At 34.5% G+C, this 27,365-nt stretch overlaps 2 protein-coding genes across 2 annotated transcripts; one reads left to right on the top strand and one right to left on the bottom strand.

Annotated features, from left to right (window-relative positions):
- Nucleotides 1–245: 245 nt before the first annotated feature.
- On the top strand, nt 246–10,549 carry cdadc1 (cytidine and dCMP deaminase domain containing 1). Its single transcript, XM_073841888.1, has 10 exons — nt 246–290; nt 2,723–2,881; nt 4,050–4,150; nt 4,513–4,690; nt 4,780–5,358; nt 8,232–8,281; nt 8,750–8,919; nt 9,121–9,310; nt 9,460–9,514; nt 10,410–10,549. The coding sequence occupies exons 2-10, from the start codon at nt 2,761–2,763 to the stop codon at nt 10,472–10,474; spliced, it is 1,509 nt and encodes a 502-aa protein (XP_073697989.1). The 5' UTR covers nt 246–290; nt 2,723–2,760; the 3' UTR covers nt 10,475–10,549.
- Nucleotides 10,550–11,126: 577 nt separating this feature from the next.
- cab39l (calcium binding protein 39-like) lies at nt 11,127–26,765 on the bottom strand. Its single transcript, XM_073841889.1, has 9 exons — nt 26,541–26,765; nt 20,553–20,678; nt 17,617–17,781; nt 17,405–17,523; nt 14,917–15,085; nt 14,766–14,825; nt 14,610–14,675; nt 14,381–14,524; nt 11,127–12,682 (listed from the first exon to the last, which is right to left on the bottom strand). Exons 2-9 carry the CDS (start codon nt 20,652–20,654, stop codon nt 12,503–12,505), a joined length of 1,005 nt encoding a protein of 334 aa, XP_073697990.1. The 5' UTR covers nt 20,655–20,678; nt 26,541–26,765; the 3' UTR covers nt 11,127–12,502.
- Nucleotides 26,766–27,365: the final 600 nt, after the last annotated feature.

A 27,365-nucleotide genomic window follows, 5' to 3' on the forward strand; every position in this document is an offset into this window, starting at 1 on the left:
TGTGACTGAATGACAGCAAATCCCTGCATCCATGTTCCAGTAGGCCTATCTTCAAGATGATTGCAAGCTGCTTGAGAAGTGAAATTTTATGTCCATCATCCAACGCAGTTTACGGGTGTGGTGTTTTGGTCTCTCGTCTCTGCATACTTTTGCTCTATATATTGTAAAGCTGCAGATTTCTAGGGAGTCGAAACAGGCGAGTCTTTAGGAATAGACACCCGCCCCCTGTGACGTCACCGCAAATAGGAAGAGGATAGCATGAAGGCGGACGAGCTGTTGTTGTTTAGGACTGGTAGACGGTGGGCCGAGTGGAGATTTCGTGTTTTCAAACGATCTGTGGTGAGGGATAACCCAGTTTTTTATATGTAACCGCTACGCTTTTCAACAAAGTAAATAAAAATTGTTGCCACTCACACACTTTGTCCATTACTATAATATCGATAACTTTCTCCAGGTTATTTTCCCGGCGAATAGAGCAAGCAACTACGTGCGGGGTCCGACCTGCATGACGTATTTGATGCCTTCATCCAATAGCGTGCATGGAAAGTGTCTGTGTTGGTGACGCGTTTCTGAACACACTGGCGCGCTTCGCGCCCAGGATTTAAGATTGTGTTATTTAAGATGAGAAATATTTTACCTAATTTTGCTACATATTCAGTTTGACACAAAATGAGTACGTAGAGGTAACGTTATCCATTTGTACTGTTTTTATTTTATGTAATCACCTTTTGTCATACGAGGTCCTGTCATTTCTTTGTAATCTTTAATAAATACATCCTTCTGATTTAACACATTTGACAATGGTATTGCTTGGAAACGAGACAGACAATACTCTTTTTCCCGCCCATGTTTACTTGGAAGAAATGGCAAAACATGAAGTGCTGTATGCATATATTTGAGGGAAGTGGTGGACCCACCATTCCCTTCACAGACATAAGTTGGGAGAAATGTATTAAATCAGTGTTTCTGTGGAAAGACCTTGAGGGCAGAGAAGGTATCATTGCAGAAGAGGCAGTACAGGCATACAAGTTACAAAGCCATGAACCTACAAACCAGTTAGTCAAACCAGCTAACACTGGCTACCACAGGGAGTGCTACAGCCATTTCACAAATATCACGAAGATAAAACGAGCACAAAGGAGAAGAGAGAAGGCAGTATTAGTTGGAGAAACTGCAAAGGAAGGTTGGTATTATATTGTATAGACAGGCGGTGCAGTATTAGACATACAGTACAGGTCTAAAGTTTGGAAACATAACTATTTTTAATGTTTTTGAAAGAAGTTTCTTCTGCTCATCAAGCCTGCATTTATTTGTAAAAAAAAAATACAGAAAAAATGTAACATTGTTATATATTATTAATATTACAATTTAAAATGATTGATTTTCAATTTATTATACTTAAAATTATTTCTGTGATTTAAAGCTGAATTTTTAGGATCATTATCACATGATGATTTAGAAATCATTCTAATATGATTCATTATCAAAGTTGGGAACAGTTCTGCTGCTATAAAATCAATACTTTTATTCAGCAAGGATGTGTTCAATTGATAAAAAGTGATACTAAAGATTTATATTATTAGAATTTTTTTATTTATTATTTTGAATAAATGCAGTTCTTTTTAACCTTTTATTCATCAAATATATAAGGCAGCAGAACTGTTTCCAACACTCATAATATATCAGAATATTATAATGTTTTGTAAAGGATCATGTGATAGACTGGATGTCACATGTGACACTGAAGACTGGAGTAATGATGCTGAAAATTCAGCTTTGCATCACAGAAATAACTTTTTAAAGTATATTCAAATAGAAAACTATTCTAATAATATTTCACACTATTACTGTTTTTTCTGTATTTTTGATCAAATATATGCAGGCTTGATGAGCAGAAGAGACTTCTTTCAAAAACATTAAAAATAGTAATGTTTCCAAACTTTTGACCTGTACTGTACAGTGCAGTATGGACAGTAGTATACAGTTAAGATAGTATGGTTTACAATAATATAAATTAAATATATTATATATAAAAGCAAAATAGATATACAGTATGAACAACATATACAGATATGTGCAGTGTAGTTGCAGTAACAATATAAGATTAGTACAAAAAACTACACAAAATTTGTTGGCAAACTTTTACATTGGCTTGAAAAGGCCTAGCCCGAAAATATGATAGTAAATATTAAATAGATATTAAATACGATATTCTACAACGGCTATGGCTACTACTAGTTCGCCAACTGAAACGTTACCCTACTAAAACGACACTAACGAGACGCTTACACACGTTTGAACAACACAGTGTACAAAACAAACATTTTATATAGATAAAATATTCTAATTAAATGAATACTTCCAATCACACAAAGAATGTCCTTGACGATGATCAATGCACTGCTGCTGCTGCCTGATAGCTAAATCATTCGTGTAACAGCTGTTCGAAATAAACTACATCTGATTGGTTAATAATAATCCCGTGTCAATATCTTGCCGCGCTATTGGCTCAACTGATATAGTAGGCAACCGCGTTTGCCTGCATATTTACGGGTCGCGAATTATGATTTCGTGGAAAATGTGCAATAAATGGGAGTGGCAACACTTTTCATATCGTTTAGAATAAAACAACTGTCCCAACTTTACAAATCCAGGTTCTCCCTCCATGGGGATCATCCATTTCGAAAAGTAAAGCAGATACGGACCCTCGGCCCACCGTCTATGGTTAGTCAATGACAGGTCAATGTTGATTGCGGTTGAATGGCAGCATCGGACAGTCGGCGGTCTCACCAGGATTTCGAGGGGAACGGATTAATTCCAAACGGCGAGGACGTGCGCGATGTGAGGGATAGCGGAGTACAGACGGATGCCAAAGTACAAGGTTAGATTAGCCTCGCAGTGTCTCCTTATGGTAACCAGACCCTGCTGGATAGCTCAACTTTACAGTGTGTTGCTAAAACCGTCTCTAAAGACGTTTTAGCTCTTCTAAGACGTTCTTCAGTTTTGTCGTTAAATCGTTTACTAGTAGGTTGTTATGCATTATATGTATTATATTCTCAGGTCTGTCAGTAACTTCATTTTAGGAGCTATAGGATCAGAGGAAGTCTATTCTAATAGGTTGTTTGCGCATGACGTGCGTAGGAATCACTAGCAAATCTTAAAATGCTTAATGCTTAATCTTAAAATATGGATGCTCAAATCGGTCAAAACGAGAAACTACAGGGAGCTTCTATCATGTATGAAAAATGTGCTGTTCATAAGGAGGGAAATGCAAGAAATTGACTAAAAAAATGGACTGGCTTGGAAATCCCCGTATGTTGTCAGGAGGAGAGTCGGATAATGCTTGTGTGTGCAAATGGTTAAGAAAACCTAATAATATGTTAAGATATTAATAAAGAAATGAATGTGAGAATTCACTCAATGCCAACGCCACACGTACACATTGTAAGATATTATATTTGTAGTTTTGAAATTGAAGTCCGTTTTTGCTCACCAAGCCTGCATTTATTTGATCCAAAGCACAGCAAAAACAGCACAATTTTTAAATATTGTTAACGGCTTTCTATTTAAATATACTTTAAAATATACTTTTAAAGGTGTACTAATGAAAAAAGCAACATTTTGAACAAAAAGCTATAAAAACCATATTTTTGTGTAAGATCTGAAGGAATTACAGAATACTTGCATTTTTTAATCAAAATGATAAAGACATTTCTAATGTTACAAAAGATTTGTATTTCAGATAAACGCTGTTCTTCTGAACTTTCTATTCATCAAAGAAACCTGAAAAAATTCTACTCAGCTGTTTTTGACATAATGTTTTTTAAGCAGAAAATCTGAATATTCAAATGGTATCTGAAGGATCGTGTGACTGGACTTTTACTGTTTTTGCTGTACGTTGGATTAAATAAATGCAGGCCTGGTGAACAGAAGAGACTAATTTAAAAAGCATTAAAATTCTTACTGTTCAAAAACTTTTGACCGGTAGTGTAGTTGTTTATTTTTTTTGTAACTAGTCTGTTCACATGAACCCTATTTTTTTGTTTCAGGTCATGGACCTCGACTGTCCAAAGCCAACCTCTTCACATTGTTGAGTCTATGGATGGAACTTTTCCCAAAGAAAGATCCACAGCAACGAGAAAATGATAACGTAGGAATATGTTCTTTTCCTCTAAAGCGATCCTGTGCGTTTCAAAGACATTAAGCTCACATTTAAATCCATTTAAAATGCAGACGAGCAAGAAATGATTAAGAATAATGTTACAAATGGCATCTACCAGTGTGAAATGTCTGATAAGTATTCATTTCTGGTTGAAAAGCATCTACAGCAGCATTGTTATCGGAAACCTGTTTCCCACATGGCACAGTCCCTCTTGTATGTATAATGACTCATGTGCTCTAAAGGAGATGCTAATGAATGTGTACTATGTGTATGAACTGGAATCCCTGCTACATCCTATGACTCATTAGCTAGATAGATATGTAGATAACGAAAGGTATATTTGCATCCAGGCTGGAGACAGTGGTCTTGTGGTGGTGCATGAGCGCAGGGTTCTGGGTCTGCATTGCTCCAGTGCGCAGTTACATGCCGGACAAGTGGCTGTGGTCAAACACGGACCCAGGTTAAAAGGATGTGATCTCTACTTCTCTAGAAAACCCTGTTCGACCTGCCTCAAGATGCTTATTAATGGTAAGATCATTAACATTTTATATTTGACTGCCTATCTATCCTACCTTGTTGTAACGTTCTGTGTTCTCCTTTTCATCTCTTTTGTTTAGCTGGAGTGAGCAGGATATCATACTGGCCTGGTGATGCTGAGATCAGTTTGCTGTCAGGTAGACACGATCGTATGGACTCCGTTCACCAAGAAGCCATCTTGGATGCCACAGCTGCAGAAAGACTGAAATCCAACAGCAGACCCCACATCTGTGTGCTCCTGCAGCCTCTGGAATGCACCATGCAGCAGTTTGTGGATGAAACATCTCAAAACTCTGACTTCCTTTTGAAGATCGCTGCAGATAATCCAACTATCGATGTTAAGGATATTTTTAGAAGGGAATGGTGGAACAACTTGGATGATTTCTCCGAGAAGTTCTTTATAAATGACAAGGAGCAGCACAAATATGTGCTCAACAAGATGGGACTGGAGAACTTTTGTTCGGACACAAATTTTACTAACTTAAGGCAACATATGAGGAATCTCATTAGGATTCTGTCATCCGCCGTCGCAAGTGTTCCAGTTCTAGAAGATTATGGTTTCTTCACGAGAGAGCCTTTAGGGATGGGTTCTCCTGCTTTACCTCAGGACGTGGTGCGACACTGTTTTATACAGACCCAATTATTGTCGTGCAGAACAGGTGAATTGGTTCAGTTACATTTGCTTATTATTCACTTGATTAACTAATTGATATCAAAATGTTTAGTTGTTATCAAAAATACACAAATCAAGAACCCAGAAGTGATACCAGTTGACAGTTGATGTAAATATTTTTGAAGGGAGAGTTCAACCAAAAATGAAAATTACCTCATGAGGGACTCACCCTCAAGCCGTCCTAGGTATATACAGGGTTTCCGCGGGGTCTTAAAAAGTCTTAAAAAGTCTAAAATTTAAAAATCAAAATTTTAGGCCTTAAAAAGTCTTAAATTCGCTGTTCTAGGTCTTAAATAATTTTACACAGGTCTTATTTTTCCTATGTCCATGTAACACTACCTCTAATGCTCATCTAAATTCTCTTTCTGTTGTTTCCGTGGTGTTGTAGTTCTTTATTTCACTATTCCAAATATAATTTGCTGAATTTAAACTACAAATGAGACCAGCATGCAATAGCCAATCAGCTTTCTGTTATTGGCGCGAGTCTCTCTCGGATTGTACCGCAGAAGTCAAATGGATTTAATTTTTTAGCTATGGGGAAGTGCAAGTTTAGCGATACTGGGCTTGGAAAAACTGAATATAGGGCTTGGCTAAGGCCAGTTGCTAACAACTGTAGATTTTTTTTCTCCCTCTGTGGAAGTTACTGCGTCTTCAGACAGAATGGCAGTATTTATATAACATTTCTAATATATATATTTATAAATCAATAAATGTATTTAAAACATTAATCTCACTTTTAATTTTGCAGTGTAAATTATGTAATCTCACTGCTAACAGACATTTAGAATTTATTGATAAATTCATAAAATAAATTTCAAAGGTACGCATACATTTCAAAAGTAAAAAAAAAAAATCGCTTCAGAATTTTTTTTTTTTTACATCAGATATTTCTAGTGGTACTTTTATGGGGATATTTTGTGTGGAATAGTATCTGCTGATATGGAAAGTTCACTGTATATCGTAGTAATAAATTTAATTTATGACAGCCATGAAATTTTGTTTACTTTTTACATTAAACACATTAAGTATCACATATGCATGTAATATAATATCTATTTCCATTACAGGTTTAGGTCTTAAATTTCATATAAGGTGGTATTAAAAAGGTCTTAAAAAGTCTTAAATTTCACTTGTTCATATCTGCAGAAACCCTGTATATATGACGTTCTTTTTTCAGACAAATACAAAGAGTTATATTTAAAAATGCCCTGGCTATTCCAAGCTATATAATAGCAGTGAATGGCTGTTGAGATTTTCTAGCAAAATAAATTGCATCCATCATAAAAAGCACTCCACATGGCTCCGGAGGGTTAATAAAGGCCTTCTGAAGCAATGCGATGCATTTGTCTAAGAATAATATCCATATTTAAATCTTTATAAAACATAATCTCTAGCTTCCGCTAACTCGTACTGTAGGAACGCAGAAGCGCAGAGAGAGCAAAACAAAACTGATGAATTTGTACAGAACAAGGATTTCGATATAAGTCAAACGCTGTAAACAAAACTTGGTTCTCAGAGACTAGCATATTCTCTACTTTTTTGTAATCAACACCTAGATTTGGGTACGTGTAATTAAAAAAGCAACATTTTGAACAGAAAGCTTTGAAAACCACGTTTTTGTAAAAGATCTGGATCAGATTCAGATTGATGATCTAAATAAAGATGCAGTAGATCGCTTCCATTAAAGGATGAGTTCACTTTCAGAACAAAAAATTACAGATAATGTACTCGCCCCCTTGTCAGCCAAAATGTTCATGTCTTTCTTTCTTCAGTTGTAAGGAAATTATGTTTTTTGAGGAAAACATTTCAGGATTTCTCTCCATATAATGGACTTCTATGGTGCCCCCGAGTTTGAACTTCCAAAATGCAGCTTCAAAGGGCTCTAAACGATCACAGCCGAGGAAAGAAGAGTCTTATCTAGCAAAACGATCGATATTTTCCAAAAACAAAAATGGCAATTTATATACTTTATAACCTCAAATGCTTGTCTTGTATAGCTCTGTGTGTACTCTTTTTAGAGAAATAAAAAGTATACAAATTGTAAATGTTTTTAGAAAATAACCCTTTTTTTTTTTCGCTAGATAAGACCCTTCTTTCCTCGGCTGGGATCATTTAGAGCCCTTTGAAGCTGCATTGAAACTGCATTTTGGAAGTTCAAACTCGGGGGCACCATAGAAGTCCATTATATGGAGAGAAATCCTGAAATGTTTTCCTCAAAAAAACAATTTCTTTACGACTGAAGAAAGAAATCCTTGTCATCTTGGATGACAAGGGGGTGAGTACAAGGGGGTGAATTTGTGAACTACTCCTTTAAACTTCTGAAGCTTTGCATTTAATTTAATTCTGTAACGTTAGGCAGTTTTGATTTATATCCACCCTTTTCTTCCCATAAGAGTGAATGCAGCTATTTGTAAATTTTATGAGTCTGTTTTTCTGTCTCATCCGCATTCAGCTATTTTTAGCTGTACAAAACAGCTAGTTTTGCTGCTTGATATTATAAGTTGGTGTGTCTTACCATATCATTTTAATTACGAGCACACTGGTTTGTAGTCCACAGTTACCATATACTGCACGTTTTTATTCCCTGAAAAAGCCTGAAAGTCTCACCCAAAGGCTTACTTCCGCGTTTAAAAAAGGTGAATAATGTTAAATGCTTGATGATCGTGTTAATTTACATATACAAATACATATACTTACATTGCCGATCGCTTGTTTCTGCTTCTTAGCCGTGTTTTGATCCAGACGTTCAGTACTTTTTCAGAAGACTCATAATAGCGCCTCCTACTGTATAACATTAAAAACTCTGAAAGCCTGGAAGATGGTCAAAATGCAGTTTTCATGTTTTGTCTCTTTTTGTAGAGGATCCTAAAGTGGGAGTTGGTGCAGTTATTTGGGCTGAGGGAAAACAGGTGAGCCAAAAGCTGATATGTGACCCTGGACCACAAAACTAGTCTTAAGAAGTACAGGTATATTTGTAGCAATAGCCAAAAATACATTGTTTCACAATTATAAATTTATCATTAGGATATTAAGTAAAGATCATGTTCCATTAAGATATTTCGTAGATTTCCTACTGTAAATAAATCAAAACTTAATTTTTGATTAGTAATATGCATCGCTAAGAACTTTATTTGGACAAATTTAAAAACGATTTTCTCAATATTTAGATTTTTTGCACCCAGATTCCAGATTTTCAAATGGTTGCATCTCGGTCATAATATTGTCTTATTCTGACAAAAAAATACATCAATGGAAAATTTGATTCTTCAGCCTTCAGATGAATCTGAATTTCATGGTCCAGGGTCACAAATTAAAACTTAAATTTTTGAATTTCTAACTTTGTTAATTGGAGAACTCCGCTCTTAAATTACCTCTAGGCACAAGGTGATGGCACAGGTCGGCTTTACCTAGTAGGCTGTGGATACAACGCCTATCCAGTGGGCTCACAGTATGCAGAGTATCCTCAGATGGATCACAAACAAGAGGAGAGACGGAACAGGAAGTACAGATACATCCTCCATGCAGAGCAGAACGCACTCACATTCAGGTGAGACTCATGGGAAAGAGCTGTCAGAAGAACAGCTGGTAACAACAACAGCTCTTCATTGGCTCAAACTGGAGATATGCACTATTTTATATGTGCTGACTATGTTTGTAAAGAATTCTGAATATCAGACCATTTCAATGTTCAAATGAATTGATTAATTCTGCCTCATGCGCTCTGCTTTTGTTTCCCTCCGATCTGCAGGAGCACAGAGATAAAAGAAGAGGAGAACACAATGCTGTTTGTGAACAAATGCCCGTGTGACGAGTGTGTTCCTCTGATCAGCTGTGCTGGAATAAAGCAGATCTACACCACAGACCTAGACAGCAACAAAGTCAAACATGACATATCCTATCTCAGGTTCGACAAACTCAACGGTGTCCAGAAGTTCATTGTAAGTGCAGCATAAATCATGATAAACTTACAATATATGGTGTTATATATTTTTTTCCTTAATTCTTATTTATTTTTACATTTATGATTAAATAACTATTATACTTGAAATACTGAAAAATTGGCTTTTTTTATTTAATTTTTTTTCAGTGGCAACAGAAATCTGCTAGACATACAACAGAACAAGCTACTCCACACACAACTAGTAAGCATTTTTGTCTCTCACTTCTTAAATGTCCACCATTATCAAAGTTTCCTAGTAATTGGATGGGGAAAAAGAAGCTACTTTGTTCAAACCTGTCATTTATTAGTACCGAAAACCTCTTTTCATCAATTAAGTTTTTGTGTGTTGTGGCTATTTATCATATTTCTGGTAAATCAAAATAAACATTTCAGATTCAAGTATCAAATGTAAGATCCTGTGACTGGTCTCCATTTTTCTTCAGTAGCTCATTAAGTCTAATAACTGGATTTAAAGGAATAGTTCACCCAAAAATAAAAATTCAGTCATTAATTACTCACCCTTATGTCATTCCAAACCTGCAAGACCTTCGTTCAACTTAAAAAAAAAATATATATATAATGTAACCCAGGAACTATGTGACAGATGATTGGCACAAAAACAGACGAAATTGTTAAATGAAGTTATTTTTGTTTTCTTTGTGCAACTGCTGTCACATGGATTTTACTATTTAACAATGTCCTTACTACCTGGGTCTTAAATGGGTCAGTCGTGTTGCTTCTTGATTTGTGTTCCAAAGATGAACAAAGTTCTTACGGGTTTGGAACGACATGAGAGTGAGTAATTAATGATATTATTTTCATTTTTGGGTGAACTATCCCTTTAAATAGCAGCTCACCAGTAACCAGTCCTATATTTAACAGGAGAATCTGATCTGGAATCTGCTAACCATATTTATGCATGTGTTAAAAGACACAACCAAGCCCTGAGTCAGCTTTGTACTATCCCTTTAAATGGTCCTGTGGTATGACAAATTTGTAAAAGTATATTCAAATATTATATACTATTCATTCAAATAGTCAGTGTAAATATCATTTCTTGCTATCGATCCTTGTTCAACCTGAATGTTTTTTTGCAGATGGCTACATGAAACGAAAAGAGAAGGAAACACATTTTCAGTGCAATAAGAGACTGAGATCATAGAAGACATTTTGAAAGCTGCTCTGAACAGATGTTCAATTGTGATAAATACTCTCCAGCTGAAGAACGTTTAACCTGCCATGTTCATGCAGCATGATTCAATCAGCATCTTACCATAATAATACAGCATAAAAGAGGGACAATGCTTTGTTTTATTAGTTTACCAAGACAGCTTGTTAAATGTTTAATTATATGCATTTTGAAAATGTGATTTGGTTTAAAAGCTTTTAAAATCGCACACAAAGTTTTTAAATGTATTAAATTGAAGGGATAAGAAGAACTTTCCACCATGTGTTCAGACAAAATATATTACTGAATTTGTTCCTAATTTATAGTGTGCAATACATACAGTACCCAGTGTGCTTTTATTTGGGAGGTAGGGAGTCAATGATGCTGCTAATGCTTCAGTTGGTCTTTATTGATACGGTACTAATAGCATTTAGATGAAAACTGCACTTGTGTGTAATATTTAAATTTTGAACATTGTTTTGCCATCTTCAATGTAACTGCTGACAAATTATTTAATAAATTTGGCTTCACGAAAAAGAGTACAAATGAATTTGCTTTACGCTGTGAACAATGTGTCTAAACCACCAAAGCATATTTCATCCCATAAACCTAAAAGAGAGATTATAATAAAACAATCAATCCACTGTAGAGGAAAAAAAGAATTAAATTTAATGAATTTTCTTCAACAGCATAACTCAAATATAGTGAGTTAAAGAGGTTCATTGCTTAATCAAGCTAAATATGCTCAGTGAGAACATATTAAAAACAATAAAAAGAAATTAAGCTCCCCCTTCCAGAATTTCTTCTCAAATAAAAAAAACGAGAAAGAGTAAATTAACAACTCAAGAACAAAAGGCACCTGTTTGTACATTTGTGTCCTCATTTCATCTTGTTTTTCAGCTATGCAACAATCTACTTCTGTCAAAATCAAAGACAGATGAATCATGGGATTTAGCACAAAATACATACTACAGTAAAAGGTATACTATAGTATAGAAATGAATATTATACTACAGCTGCACTACAGTATAAGAAGTACTTTAGTATGATGTACTAAAGTTAACAAACACTAAAGCACTAGGGGTACTATAGTACAGAGCACTATAGCTGTACCTCACTGATCTACATGAAATCTACAAGTTGGAATATACACCGGTTCGCTTAGTGCCAAAGTTGATTTTTTTTTCAAGATTCTAAAATGGCAACCACCTTAAGAGTAAAATCAGCTTTCGTCTTTTTTAAACATAGGTAAACATCAAATAAAAATATATAAAACAAAAGAGCGATGCTTTCTGATCAGAAAACGGCCTGGCAGCAACTCAAAATGTACATGAAGACCCACAGATGCTCTTTCCATTTCAGCTCAGATAAACAATAATTAAAATACTGATAAATGAATTCATCCTTCTAAATAATTCTTATAAAACACAAACAGAGTAAAGAGAACAGGGAGGAAATCATCAGGTTTGTAGTGTTCTGAATAAAGCACACGCTAATGAAACAGAGAAAAGGAGGAATGCAAGATTAGTGCAGTTACAAGTCATCAAGAGAAAAATCAACAGCTCATAATTAATCTTTTGGGAATTTCAGCTTTTTTCCAGCAATATCTTCTAGCATAGCCAAACTGCCGTGCTGTGGCGCTGTTGATGCCACAGAGAACATAGAGCGTCCAGGTTCGTGAAAAACATCCAGAAACGGAAAACGAAAGTTTACCTGTACTTCCTCATCCGCAACGTGTCTTGATGTTCTTAAGACGGTTCTTCCCGCAACTCAAACTGACTGATTCCTACTCTTAAAACTCCTATCATGGCACGAGAGTTTGCAATAAAATAAAACATGAAATAAGAAGAAAAAATAAAGCAAATAAGAACAGAGAACATCAATGATCAGGAACCTTCTTTTGTAAGCCTCAGAACTAAGAAAAGACAAATTTTTCAAGATTTTAAATAGAATTATTATTGTTAATATATTTTTTGTGTTTTTTGACGTTTTTTTTTTCCCTAATACTGCAATAGCTAAAGTTTAGGAGGCTGGCTTCTTTAGGTCTCGTATTTGTTTGACGAGGTACGTCTTTTCGTCGTTAAACTGCTCGTCGTCTGTGCGATCCTTTTGAAAGTTGCTAAGGAAGTCGATGAGTTTCGTTTGGTTCTTCAATAGAATGTCTACGATGGGCTGTGTTTTATTTGGATTGGCCACAAACACCTGAGGAAATGCACAAAAAAAGGAAACACAATGGATGTTAATTTATTATTTTCTTATATTTCAGTTTGCTTCTCACACAGTGCTATTATATAGCCTTCATAAGATTTGAAATATAAGAGCGTATCTGCAGGATTTTGAAGCTCAGATTTAAAACTTTAAGAACTTTTTAAGACCTGCACAAAAGTGAGGTTGGCCAATGTCTATGGTAACACATTAAACTGTAAAATGACTGTAAAAAACATATGTTGGACCACAAAATCTAGCAGTAGCCAAAAATACATTGTATGGGTCAAAATTATATATATTTTTTAATGCCAAAAGGATTGGGATATTAAGTAAAGATCATGTTCCAAGAAGACATTTTGATAATTACCTACTGTAGTTATATCAAAACTAGAGTTTTTCTCAATATTTAGATTTTTTGCACCCTCAGATTCTTCTTTTCAGTTGTATCTCAGCCAAATATTGTCTAATCATAACTTATTCAGTTATTCATAATTAATAATTATTCATCTTATTTATTCAGTTTTCAGATGAGGTATAAATCGCAATTTCGAAAAATTGACCCTTATGACTTCTTTGTGGTCCAGGGTCACATTAACAGTTCAGATACAGTTTTTAAACAAAAACAAAGTTTTATAAAATGATAACTTTAACAATTCAGCCTTTAAACCATTTTTAAGAATGGATGAGTCAAAAAAGTATCCATTATTATATTAATTTAAACAACTATTATCAATCAATTATTTTATTAATTTAAATATTTTTACAGTCTTAATCTTTTAGATTTTTATGATGCATTATCTACTTGCCGATCCACCAGTTCACATTTAAAACTCTGCGTATTTGCAGCGTAAAAACATAGGCAGATTTACGCAGTGGTCTGAACAAAAACAACAGACGGGCTTATTGAAAATGCAAATTCATTTACTGCCAGCAGGAGGTGCTTGAACGGCAGAAATATAGTGTTTCCCAGTAACTGCAGTACACAAAATCAGTACAGCACCTGACTTTGAAATGTGCAGCGCTCATATTTTATTACATGAAATCATAGCCTTTTGAAGTTTAATTGTCACATTAAGATATATCTCAATTCTAGTCTTTCTTTCCTCAAAATTTAAGCCTCTTGAAATCATTATTAAGACTTTCTAGTACTATTTAAGACTTTTTATGGCCTTAAATTTTATACAAGTAAATTTAAGACTTTTTAGGGACACGCAGAAACCCTGTATAATACAAAATGCAAGGTGAAGAAGTGTCAGGAATCTGGTGTACTGCAGACAAGCTGATTTAAATGCAAATTTATTCTCTGCCAGCAGGTGGTGCTTTTGGAATAGCAGAAATATAGAGCTTTCTTGGTAACTCCAGTACACAAAACAGCTTAGCACCTGACTTTAAAACGATTAATTAAATCATAGCATTCTGAATTTTAATCATCAAATTAAGCCATATTGCAATTCTTGTTTAAATTTAGACCTCTTGAAATCTAAGACTTCTTGTACTATAAGACATTTTATGGCCCTAAATTTAATACAGCTAAATTGAAGACATTTTAGGAACTGGTGGAAACCCTGTATAATACAAAAGCAATATGAACCACAATTTTGATACTTTTATAGTGCTTTTTTATCAATTTGGAGCTTGACAGTGTGACATTGTGTCTTTAATGCAAGGTGAAGTGTCAGGAGTCAGGTGTACCTTGAAGACATGGAAAGCCTCAAACTGAATGTTGGGGCTCTTGTCTCTCAGGAGGTTCATCATGAGCTTCAGGTTCTCTGGTTTACTGATGTACCGCGTCATGACTGTGAAGTTGTGTCTGTCCAGGAGCAGTTCACCCAGCAACTGTTATACAACACATAAACGCATGATGTTAATGACAGAACAGGCTCCAGATGACAGACGACAAATATCAGATGGCATAACACACCTTCAATGACTGTCTCTTGGTCACGTAGTTCTCAGAGTGAAGCAGTTTCTCATAGTTATCAAAAACCTGAAAGATCAGCGACGGCCATTTAAAATTTCAGCTTGCCAGAATTCTATGAAATGAAACAATAAAAAAAAAAAAAACATTATATATTACCGCATCATAGTTCTGTTCTAAAAATTCCGCCACTAGAACCTTGTGTCTTGTGAGCAGGTCCTGTAAAAAAGAAAAAAGAAAAAAAGGTGCAATTTAACATTAAAAAATTGTTTATATAACATGTTAAATAAAAAATAAATCTAGCACTTACCTTGAAGGTGGCGAACGCATCAGAGGCGATGTCAAATGTGGACATCTCCACATAGCTGAAGAAATCTTTAAAGTGTTCAGAGTGAAGTACGATTTTGGCGAGAGGTTCATGCCGGATGCACTCACGCAGCATAATCCCACAATTCAATGCCACCTGAGGGGTTTCATACCTGCCACAGCACCACAGAAGAAATGTCACATTCACATGAACGCTTAACAGAAGCCATGTTCATGGTTCTGGTCTTTTAATCTAAACTTGCTAAAATTAGGACCCTATGTTTTCCATGATGTTGAAAACGTAGACAGAATCTTGGAATCCAGTCATAAAAATGGAATTTATAATGCAAAATGTCATTAAATTTGGCAATTTTTTTGATGAATTAATTAAAAGTAAGTCAGTACACTTAAAGGATAACTATTGCCAAAATGCAACCTGGGCTGTTTTTTTACTGTAAACGAGTCAAACTTATATCTAAAAGCATAATTATGACAAACGAGCCGTTTTTGAGACTGACCGTGATTTCGTTTTGTGGTCAATGGCCGGTGAATGGGAATACTAAGGGCATAAATTTGAGCGCATCAAAATCGATATTTTTACAACACTAAGAAGGCTCGACACACCATGAAACTTTGCTCGAAGTATCACCTGGGTCTCTACACATGAACTCAAGCATTGAGAACATTGTTTGTGTACACACAGTTTACTAAAAAGAAAGTTTTTGAACAACTCACTTACACTGTTTGGGTTTCCGCTCACATGCGTCTTGCCAGTCAAGAAGTGTTGATCTCCGAATGCGAATGAATGGACTCCATAGGACGCAATATTAGGCTTATATGAGGCTCTTTTTACAACTAGAAGGTTAATAATGTTTTTCACTTGAGACAAAACAACGAAACAACGAATTAGCCGTGCATTTATATGGAAATATGCTTTAGGAGCTATCCATCCTCGCATTCGGAGATCAACACATCTTGACTGGCAAGACGGCCGCGAGCGGAAACTCAAACAGTGAAAGTGAGTTGTTCAAAACCTTTCTTTTTAGTAAACTCTGTGTACACAATGTTCTCAATGCTGGAGTTCATGTGTAGAGACCCAGGTGATACTTCGAGCAAAGTGTCATGGTGTGTCGAGCCTTCTTAGTGTTGTAAAAATATCGATTTTGATGCGCTCAAAGTTATGCCCTTAGTACTCCCATTCACCGGCCATTGACCACAAAACGAAATCATGGTCAATCTCAAAAACGGCTCGTTTGTCATAATTATGCTTTTAGATACAAGTTTGTCTCGTGTACAGTAAAAAAAAAAAACAGCCCAGGTTGCATTTTGGCAATAGTTATCCTTTAAATCTGTGATTGTGAATATTAAGCCACAGTTAAATATGATCCTGCATGTTCTGCATGTCTCTGTGTGAATAAATGGCGGAGTGTGATTTTGTTTACTAGACACATACTGAAGCGTGTGTGATGCTCGGTTTAACCTTAAAAAACAGTGACAGAAATATTTTACTTAATGTAATGATAGTACGGCTGCTAATAATAAAATTGTTATTAAAAACAATATTTTTGAAAAGAATATTTGCCAGAGAAATTATTTAGCAGAAAAATCTAATTAGACAACACAGTATGTCTGAAGAAGAAAAAACTTTCAATTATTTAGAGATGCTTTTGATTATTAAAATGTAATGAAATGTGACCCTGGACCACAAAACCAGTCTTAAGTAGCATGGGCAATAGCCAAAAATACACTGAATTGGTCAAAATTTTTATGTGCGATTTTCTTTTATGCCAAAAAAAATAATAATTAGGATATTAAGTAAAGATTATGTTCCATGAAGATATTTTGTAAATTTCCTACTGTAAATATATCAAAACTGAATTTTTGATTAGTGACATGCTAAGAACTTCATTTAAATAACTTTAAAAGTGATTTTCTCAATATTCAGATTTTTGTTTTGCACCCTCAAATTTCAGATTTTCAAATAGTTGTATCTCAGACATACATCAATGGAAAGCTTATTCAGCTTTCAGATGATGACTGAATTTCAATTTCAAAAAATTGCCCCTCTTGACTGGTTTTACGGTCCAGGGTCACAAATCATTAAAATGGATCCCAGAAAATTAATGGAAAGCACAGAATTTGGTAAAAATTTCATAGGCCTTTAAAAACATCATTTTTGTTCAACCTTTTTTAAATGGCTGTTAAATTGTGTAAGTTTCATGATTTCACTTAATTATCCAATTTCATATTTGTTCAATGTAACTATTCTTGAAACATTTTAGTCTAGAAACATTCAAACTGCAAAAAAAAAAAAAGTAATCCAGAAAAATGAAAACGGAAAAAACTTTATATAAGACATTATATAGGGGGCTCTATAAAATGAACAGATGGAACGGAAACAGCAACAAGGACATTTCAAGGCTTTTCCAAGCAAGCAGTTTCTAAGTAACATGCTTACGTGCTACATTTCAAAAATACCTATCATCTCTCACCCTTTGAGTAAGATGAAAAGAACTTCCTGATGAGAGCAGAAATACTCCACTGTTGGGCTGCGGGTTCCGATCTGCCTGCGCAGGATGTTGTTGAAGATCTGACAAACGTCCTTTTTACCCTGTGAACACACATAGACAGCGTTATGATACCAATTGTTACAACCATGAATAAAAAGATAAAAGAGAGCAAGCAATAAACACAGCATCCTCACCTCAAAATCAATGACCTGCAAGTTTTCCACCAGTGTGATGAGCAGGCCGCTGTTGTACAGCTCTTGGGCCAGTTGGGCCACCGTTTCTGTGTGTGGCTCTTTATCATTAGTGCCGTACAGGATCTCCTTCATCGCCACCAGACATTTTGACACCTCCTCTGAAGCCTGACAAACACATAAAACTGAATAATCACTACAAAACATGGTGATGATAACTCAATACAACTCAGGCATTCCCATTTCTATGCTGCATAGAGAAAAAGGATTCTGGGTAATTTCACACGTAAGCTCATTATACAAAGAACATCATTAGCTATTTATCAGCTGCTGAAACGGCTCGGATTGAAAGTGTGGAGGTATCCTGGAGCATATGGATTTCCCTCCAGCTGGACGAGCCCCAGGCCCTCAGAGTAACAATCAGCAGGTTCCCAACACTTCAAACGCTTCACTTTAGCACAGGGCTGCTGAAAAGAGCCTTAGCGGGCAGGTGAAAATGAGCAAGAGGTCGGGCAGTGGAGCGATATTCCCACCTCTCTGACATCTTTCTGCTCAGAGCACAAATGCGAGCATTTCCAGGAACCCAACCTCTCGCTCATTTGGGCCTAAAAAGGATGTGCTGAAAATGGGGTTCATATCCAGTAAATAGGGCCACTTATTATAATTAAAATGTGGGGTAACTTACCTTAACTACACCTTCTTCCACCAGGATAATTATATTATTAAAATAAATATTAACTCAAATAAATATAAAATACAAAACTTGGCTCTGACCAAAACTTTAATAAAAAAATATATTTTTAATGATTTTAATCTGCAAATCTTTTTTGAAATAGACCAAAACTGATAACCACAAAACTGCTTAATATTGGCATTAATAATTGGTCTACCCATAAAATCAACTACACGTATACATTACCAGTCAAACCTTTTTGGACAGTAAGCTTTTTAATGTTTTTTAAAGAAGTCTCTTCTATCCACCAAGCCTGCATTTATTTGATCCAAAATACCTCAAAAGCATTAATATTGTAAAATATTTTAAATATTTAAAAGAACTGCTTTCTATTTGAATATATTTTAAAATGCATTTTATTTCTGTGATCAAAAGATAATTCAGCTTCGTTACTCTAGTCTTCTTCAGTGTCACATGATCCTTCAGAAATCATACTAACATGCTGTTTGCTGCTCAAGAAACATTATTATTATTATTATTATTATTATTATTATCAATATTTAAAACAGTTAAGTATATTTTTTTCAGGATTCTTTGATGAATAGGAAGACCCAAAGATCAGCATTTATCTGAAATAAAAAGCTTTTGTAACATTATACACTATACCATTCAAAAGTCAGTATAATTTTTTTGAAGGAAATTACAGAAATTAATACTTTTATTTGCAAAGGATGCTTTAAATCTAAAGTGATGATAAAGACATTTATAATGTTACAAAAGATTTTAGATAAGTGCTGTTCTTCTGAATGTTCTATTCATCAAAGAAACTCATACTTAATAATAATAACAACTAAATGCTAAATTAGAATGATTTCTCAAGGATCATGTGACTAATGATGCGAAAAATTCAGCTTTGAAATCACAGGAATAAATTACATTTTAAAATATAATCAAATAGAAAACAGTACAAAAAAACTGTACTTTGGATCAAATAAATTCAGGCTTGGTGAGCAGACTTATATTAAAATATTAAAAATTTTACTGTTCAAAAACTTATGACTGGTAGTGTATATTAAAAACAAAACCACAACTAAAAAAAAAATTATATAAAAAATTATAAAACCAACAAAATTAACAGAAAATGTAACAAACAATATATTAGCGATCAGTTCATCAATGATACTAAAATAACTGACATCAACCAACAAATGCTGTTCAACAATAAAAATACCTACAACTGAAAGCTCTTCAGAAAAAAAAACAAAAAACAAAACGAGTGATAATTTATCTAAAAGTCATCGAAAGAGGAGTGATTAAATATAATCTTAGTTCAGACTGCATGTCCCCGTTAGTCTGGTGTGCACTGCTCACAAAACTGGCAAACGTCATTCACATTCATTTCCATGCCACTCTTCCCTAAGCCGCAGATAATATAAAAAAATAAAAATAAATTCACCAGACTTTATGTTAATACTTAAAACAAAGTGTGGTGAAGCACAGTCCCTGTGCACATTCATGTCCACTGCTGAAACAAACTCTCCATCTGATCTACTGCACTGGTTTAAAACACTTATTTGCCTGGGGCCTGGCCTATCTCTCTGAAAAAGCAAATGAAAAATGCAAAAACACACTGGAAAAAATTAGCAGTGGAAAGCAGCCGTATTTGGAGGATAACGCTGATATTGTGGTTGAAAAGAGCTATAATGTGTCTTAGGGTAAAGCTGTAGGGAGATCTTGGAAACTTGAGCATCAGCACTCAATAGTCAAATTTATTATGCAATCATCCGAGAGTTTTTTGGAACAACTGGGATTAATACTAGAATGAAACAGAATAAAATCCTGGGATGAGAGTGGAAAAATAAGCGAGACAATAATCTGACTATTGGACCAAGGCAAACAGAGGGGCAAATTCACTAAACCCTTGTCTTTGTGCCATTTGCACAATGTATCTCAGTGTAAGAACACCTGTAATTCATCTTAAATAGGCGCTAAATGCGCTGGAACAGCAGTGTGCTAAACTCTTGTCATTCTTTTCAGTGTAAACACGCCTCATTTGAGGCAAATTAAGCTTACTGAAGTGTTGCTGTACAATCCTGTAAAGTACACCAGATTGCAGCAATCTGCTGCATCCTTTAAAACCAGCCTCCAAGATTGGCATTTCTCCTTGCCAATAGTGCTTAGCACACTTTTTTTTGTTAGCTGATATAATTCCTATAGTGAATCAAGTGTCTTATGATATCCCCAGGGACTGCTCTCAAACTCATACCTTCTCTGTCTTCTTGTCCTGCTTGACCAGGATAGAGAGGTTGTCCTTCAGGGTCTTCACAATTTCTGTGGGATTCTTGTGAGATTTACCAAATAGTGGCATGGTAGCGGCCGTAGACTGTCGAACCTGGAGTATTTATAATAAAAAAAAAAAAAAAGAGGACACAGGTCAATGGTTTTAACTGCCCTGTTCAATTCTGACAGCAAAACATTTAGACAAAAGACACAGTCTTAAAGTCTCCACAAGTTTAAAAGTAGTGCACTACAAGTCAAAAGAGTTTTAATGCTTTTTAAAGAAGTATCTTCTGCTCACCAAGCCTGAAGTTATTTGATCCCAAGTACAGCAAAAACAGTAAACTTTTGAAATATTTTTACTATTTAAAATAACTGTTTTCTATATGAATATATTTTAAAATTAATAATAATTTACTTCTGTGATTTCAAAGCTTAATTTTTAGTTTTATTACTTCAGCCACATCATCTTTCAGAAATTATTCTATTATTCTGATTTGCTGCTTGAAAAACATGAATGGTAGTGTATAATGTCACACAAGCTTTTTATTTCAGATAAATGCTGATCTTTGGATCTTTCTATTCAACAAAGAATCCAGGAAAAATGTACTCAACAGTTTTAAATATTGATGATAATTTAAAAAATATCTTGAACAGCAAATCAGCATATTAGAAGGATCATGTGACACTAAAGACTGGAGTAATTATGCTGAAAATTCAGCTTTGATCACATAAATAAATTTAATTTTAAAATATATTCAAATAGAAAGCAGTTATTTTAAATTACAAAAATACTTCACACTATCACTGCTTTTTTGGATCAAATAAATGCAGGCTTGGTGAGCAGAAGAGACTTCTTAAAAAAAAAAAAAAAAAAAAAATTTACTGTTCAAAAACTTTTGACTATTAGTGTAATTGCCTGAAATATTTAACTGGGAAATATTCTATGAATCAAACAAAGCACAAACACATACTTCACTGAATATATGTTTCTCATGATCTTCAAAACCTTGTGATATAATGTGTTTAAATGCTTGTAAGTAGACAAGTACAAACAGTGGCTTATGAACTTATGAATTTCTTTTAAAAACTAACATCGGCATGACTATTATTCAATGAATATTTTTCTAAAAATGTGGTCAAGCCACAAAGAATGATTAAGTATGTCCTAAGTAATAGCACAAATGTACAATTAAAATTAGTGTTATTTTAGTATTAATTATATACAATTACAATAACTCATAGATTATGTTTTTTTCAGCTTTCATTTTAATTTCAAAGTTTTAGTAATTACGTTGTGCTTTTAAAATGTATTATTAGGTTTTTGTTTATTTAATATTTCTATCATATTATTAATTTAATTTAGCTTACAATTATATTACAATCATTTGCTGTTAGTTTTTCCATCTAATATTTATATTTTATTTAAGCTTTATTTCAAATAATGAAAAATGTGTAATAGTTTCAGTTTTATTTAACAATACCACTGATTAAAACTAATTACATATCGCCAATAATAATTAAAGACAGTAATGATCTGAAATTCCACCTCAGGCTGTAAGCGAGTGGCTTTAATTATTATGTAAATTCAAGACAAACTTTAAACAACTCAAAATAACATTAATTAAATTAAACTAAATTATTATTCTCAATTTAAGTCAATGAAATCTGCTCATAGCAGAAACTAATCCATTTTGACGGAAGTAACGGAAATAAACGTCAGAGGAACTTTTCAGAAGTGACCTAAAACCACATAATGAGGAGAATATTCACTGTTTTTCCAAGAGAACCTAGTGAAACTTGTGACTGGTAATCCTGTGACCTGAAAACCTAAGCAGTGTGTGTGTGTGTGTGTGTTTGTGTGTGAGAGAGAGTCCTAGAGTCCACTGTTCCTGTTGGAAATTTCTTGTTCCTCCACCTGTCAGCAGCTGCTCTTTGATCAGGATCCCTTTATATTAGTGCTGTGTTCATTTGACACGTCTTACATATTACCACCTTTCAATTAATGATTACATAAAACATCTAGTTTGATAGCACATTCTGTAGAGAATCCTTGTGAGAAACTACTCTAAAATGTTTTGAATTCATTGATCACACTAGTCTTTGTCCACTCTGACATCTAGGTCTGTTTAAAGACTCACAATAATTCACTACGCAAACACTGGCAGCAATAAAACCAAGAGCTGACCCACCTCAGTCATGTCAAAGTCATAAGTCATAACTGATTTTCAGTAACGCATGTCACCCTCACCTCACCCACATTTACTATCACAATATCACCTTTACCATCAAAAGGGCCAAAGCTGAGGAATGTCACATGACCACATTTATTTAGCAGTCAGTGAACAGGTCCTCTGTTTGCTGTGTGACAGTGTTAGGAATTTCATACAGCCCTCACCAAAAAAAAAAAAAAAAGAAGCTCCACCTGTATTTACTATCTGTAAATACCTCCCTCAACACCCCTGTGCAGCAAAACTACAAAATAAATGATGAAATGGAAGAACCAACTATGTTGCACATAGACTACACAATTCATACAACAGAGCAACCCTTGTGAGAAACAGATGGAGATGTTAAATAATATACAATTGATCATTTAATCATCTATTTGTCAACACAACTGCTGAACAACACAAAGGTGGTGATATTACTTGTAATTTAAACAATATTACTGCACTGGAATACGGTAGAAAACAGAGCTAGAATTCATGAAAAACTATAAATGTGTGGCAGAATGGCTAACAGGGTTGCAAATTTAGTCTAAAAATAAGCTGTCAGTTTGTGACTGACAAAAATAGGGTTGTGTTTTTTAATAAAGAAAGATATTTGTTGAACACTGAAAAAAAGGTTAAAGTATTTTTTTTTAAATAATTAATAAAAAAATATTGAAAATCTCCAAATAAAATCACTCCCTGGTTGTCGCAATTTACACTAAATATAAAAAATATATAATATAATATGTTCATATATAAATTATTCAAAAATGTAAATAAACTGTTAAAATACAAAGTTACAAATAAATAAATAAACAATGTTGAAAATTTCCAAATGAAGTCCCTCCCTGGTTGTCACAATTTACACAAAAAAATACAAAAATAAATAAACAATTAATAAAAAATAAATAACTGTTGAAAATCTCCAAATACAGTAACTCTCTGTTGTCACAATTTACACAAATAAATAAAAACGGCTGCAAATCTCCAAATGAAGTAACTCCCTGTTGTCACAATTTACACAAAAAAATAAAAATAAAAACATAATAAATTTGATTAAAAAAATAAAAATAAAAACTGTTAAAAATCTTTAAATGAAGTCACTCCCTGGTTGTCACAATTTACACTAAAAAATAAATAAGAAATAAATAAATAAATAAATCTGTTGTCTCCAAATAGTCACTCCTTGGTTGTCACAATTTACACAATAATAATAATAATAATAAAAACTGTTGAAAATCTCCTAATACAGTAACTCCCTGTTGTCACAATGTACACTAAAAAAATAAATAAATACATATAAATAAATAAATCTGATTTAAAAAATGAATAAAAATGTTAAATATCTTTAAATTAAGTCACTACCTGGTTGTCACAATTTACACTAAAAAATAATAAATAACAAAAATGCATTTTGATAAAAAAAAGTTGAAAAATCTCAAAATGAAGTCACTCCTTTGTTGTCACAATTTACAAATAATAATAATAATAAAAACTGTTGAAAATCTCCAAATAAAGTCACTCCTTTGCCATCACAATTTACACTAAAAAAATAAACAAAATTAATTAAAAAAATAAATAAAACTGTTGAAAATCTAAAAATAAAGTCACTCCCTGGTTGTCACAATTATTACTGGTTGTACACAAAAGAAATTAATAATAATAAAAAATGGTTGAAAATCTCTAAACAATCGCTCCCTAGTTGTCACAATTAAGGGGATGTTCCAATGTTGTAATATAACAAATGAAACATTAAAATAAAAATTGAGTTTTGTGTTTAAACATATTTGAGTCATTTAAATTAATAGTTTTAATATATATTTGTATTTAAAGGTAAAAAAACAAATTTACAATGAATTGATTATCTCTAAACAGACAAATTATTAGGGATGCACCGAATATTCGGCCACCGAAAATTTTCGGCCGAAAATGGCCCAAAAGTGCATTTTCGGTTTTCAACCGAAAGACTTTTTTCACCGAAACAACACGGCCGAAAAAGTATGTTGACGCAAACAGAAACCGCAGCCTGCACGTGCTTGTCTGAAGCAACTCGTCTGCGGTGTGGATGTATTTCAGTATATCTGAGAAAGACCCACGGATAGAGATTTGCAAAACTTCTAATGCCGAAATTTCAAGAGGGGTGTGTCTGCTGTCGTGCGTGCAGCCAGTGATGAGAGCAGAGATCGAGACAGATGTAGCTTTCAGTGAGAGAAAAACAATGGCTTTACGTTGGTGTTACGTTGCAATATTTTAGAGATATATCTTTTCTATATATTGTATTTTTATAAATATGTTTTAAACCATGGAGGTGAGCCAATGGATATCACACAAGCAACGTGAAAACTGCACAATATGTTAAAGCGAAAGTAAAAACTGACAGTGCTTTCAGCATCTGACGTGCATTCTCTCAGAGACAATGAGAGATGATTATACTTCATATGCTGATATTAATTTAGTCCCCTAATATTTTTCTTGTGCCCCGAACATGGTGGGAAAGAAATAAAAAGAAACGTGTGTAAGGTTTGTTTTTGATAGTTGGTTCTTGAAATAAAGCTCTTAATTTTCATTGATGACTGCAGTGTTATTAGGGGTTAAGAAAGTCTTAATTATGATTTCAGGTGCTTTTAAATGTAGGGACTGAAAGACAAGAATTGCGATGACACTTCAAAAGGCTATCCATTGAATAAAAATGAGCGCTGCACGTTTCAAACTCATTTGCTGCGCTGCTTTGTATACTACCATTCTGACAGCGCCTCCTGCTGGAAGAGAAACACGTAGAGTTGTAATGTGAACTGATGGATCCACAAGATGTGTTATAAAAATTTAAACAATCAATTTAAACAAAGGCAGAAAATATTTGTATGTGTTATTTAAATAATATAATACTTGATTGATAATAATTGTTTAAATTAATATAATTGATTTATTCTTTGGAACTTTAATATTAATTTATGCAATTGCAATGCCTTGATTTTAATAAGATTAGTACACAGTTATAGCCATAAATGCAATGGTACTAATAATTGGCATAATTCTTTCTGTGTTTCGGTTTCGGCCAAGAATTTTCATTTCGGTGCATCCCTACAAATTATGTCAATATTTTTGACACTGTTGTAATAATTACCAAAACAAAAACTATTAAAGAATTTATTACAAATAACTCGTCAAAAATATGGTTAGATGTATGTCATTTTTAACATCAGACGTCAGATTTGAGTGACAGAAGCTCTCAAAGCTCTCTATTAGGGACTACAGGAAAGCATCTGACAGAGTTGATGCTGTGTAGAATCGTGCTGAACTGCATGTTAAATTGAGTGAACAGGCCCTCCAGTGCATGATCCGCATGTGTTTGTGTTGAACTGAGTGAACGGGCCTTGCAGTGGTGTGATCTGTTTCAGGCCTGTTCAACTCAATTCAACACAAACAGCAGCAGCAGAATTACAGCGTGACACCGAGCGAGAGCTGCTTACAATGTAACACGCGAACGGAACGTCACAGTCCAACACAACGACAGAACGGAACAATGAAACAGTTCAGGCGCTGGCGGCTCCGACACTCACATACACTCTCAGCTTGTCAGCCCTGTTACCAAAAACAAGCCCGACATGCGGAAAATTGGGCGTACGTTTCGCTTATTCTCGTGCGACACCAAAATAAAAGACACACAGCAGAAGCCCGTGAGCTCAGCGTTGGGCTGTACGCCAGTTCGACGTTTTCTTTGACACAATATCGCGTCTGTAATGTGTGAAAGGTTGAATACTTACAGTGCTGCGATGTAATTGTGTCTCCTGCGGCTGCTTTGGTTTCTGTGTGTTAGCGAGCAGCCGTCCCGATCACTCCAGCAGTCTGAGCGTGTGCGTGCGTGTGCGTGCGTGCGTGTACGCGCTGGGCTAAACGTCAGCGGAATGTGTGTATAAGCGAATTAAACACTGACTGACTCAAACGCGTATATCTGCAAAAGACATGATGGGTTTGTAACACAAACTCCCTGTCGGGTATGGCGTTCATCCGGGGTCAAATATATGACGCTGCAACGTGCACTCGTCTCACTGAACGTCTCACTGACGTCTTAAATTTTTTTTTTTTTTTGCTATTAAATCCATTCATTTTAAGACGCAGACGAGACGTAGACGTGACGTAGACGTCACGCAGACGTCACGTAAATCACGTGTGGCAGTGAAGTGTTGAGCCAGACGTCACGCGTGATTCACGTGTAGCAGTGAAGTAATTTATTTATTTTTTCTCTAACACGTATCATAACACGGTGCTCACACGGCTCATTGCAGTGTGTGAGCCAATGCACAATTTACTTGCCCTTCATTCATTCCTCTCAATGAACGTGACATCTGCGTCTGACTTGTAACGTGACGTCTGCGTCTGTCTCTCTCTTTTTTTTTTTTTTTTTTTTGCAGTTCCAAGCATCTTTTTCCCGATTAACTTATACATTAATTACGTGCATATTATTTTTTTTCAAGATAACAAAGTATACAAGTCTATAAGTGCTGCTGCTCCGATTTGATTGTTATTTTATAGCAATAGCAGGAGGATTCCTCAACAATGATAATGCACATATGTCATAGGCCACGGTC

The sequence above is a fragment of the Garra rufa genome, chromosome 6 (genome assembly GCF_049309525.1).
Source record: "Garra rufa chromosome 6, GarRuf1.0, whole genome shotgun sequence".
Lineage (NCBI taxonomy): Eukaryota > Metazoa > Chordata > Actinopteri > Cypriniformes > Cyprinidae > Garra > Garra rufa.

Excerpts from the sequence above, each read along its gene's own strand:
- cdadc1 (XM_073841888.1), top strand. The coding sequence starts at position 2,761 with ATGGCAGCATCGGACAGTCGGCGGTCTCACCAGGATTTCGAGGGGAAC. Across the intron at positions 2,882-4,049 it reads GACGGATGCCAAAGTACAAG|GTCATGGACCTCGACTGTCC; the intron begins GTTAGATTAGCC and ends TTTTTGTTTCAG. Across the intron at positions 8,282-8,749 it reads TTTGGGCTGAGGGAAAACAG|GCACAAGGTGATGGCACAGG; the intron begins GTGAGCCAAAAG and ends AATTACCTCTAG.
- cab39l (XM_073841889.1), bottom strand. The coding sequence starts at position 20,654 with ATGCCACTATTTGGTAAATCTCACAAGAATCCCACAGAAATTGTGAAG. Across the intron at positions 17,782-20,552 it reads AGGACAAGAAGACAGAGAAG|GCTTCAGAGGAGGTGTCAAA; the intron begins GTATGAGTTTGA and ends TGTGTTTGTCAG. Across the intron at positions 14,826-14,916 it reads ATGCGTTCGCCACCTTCAAG|GACCTGCTCACAAGACACAA; the intron begins GTAAGTGCTAGA and ends TCTTTTTTACAG.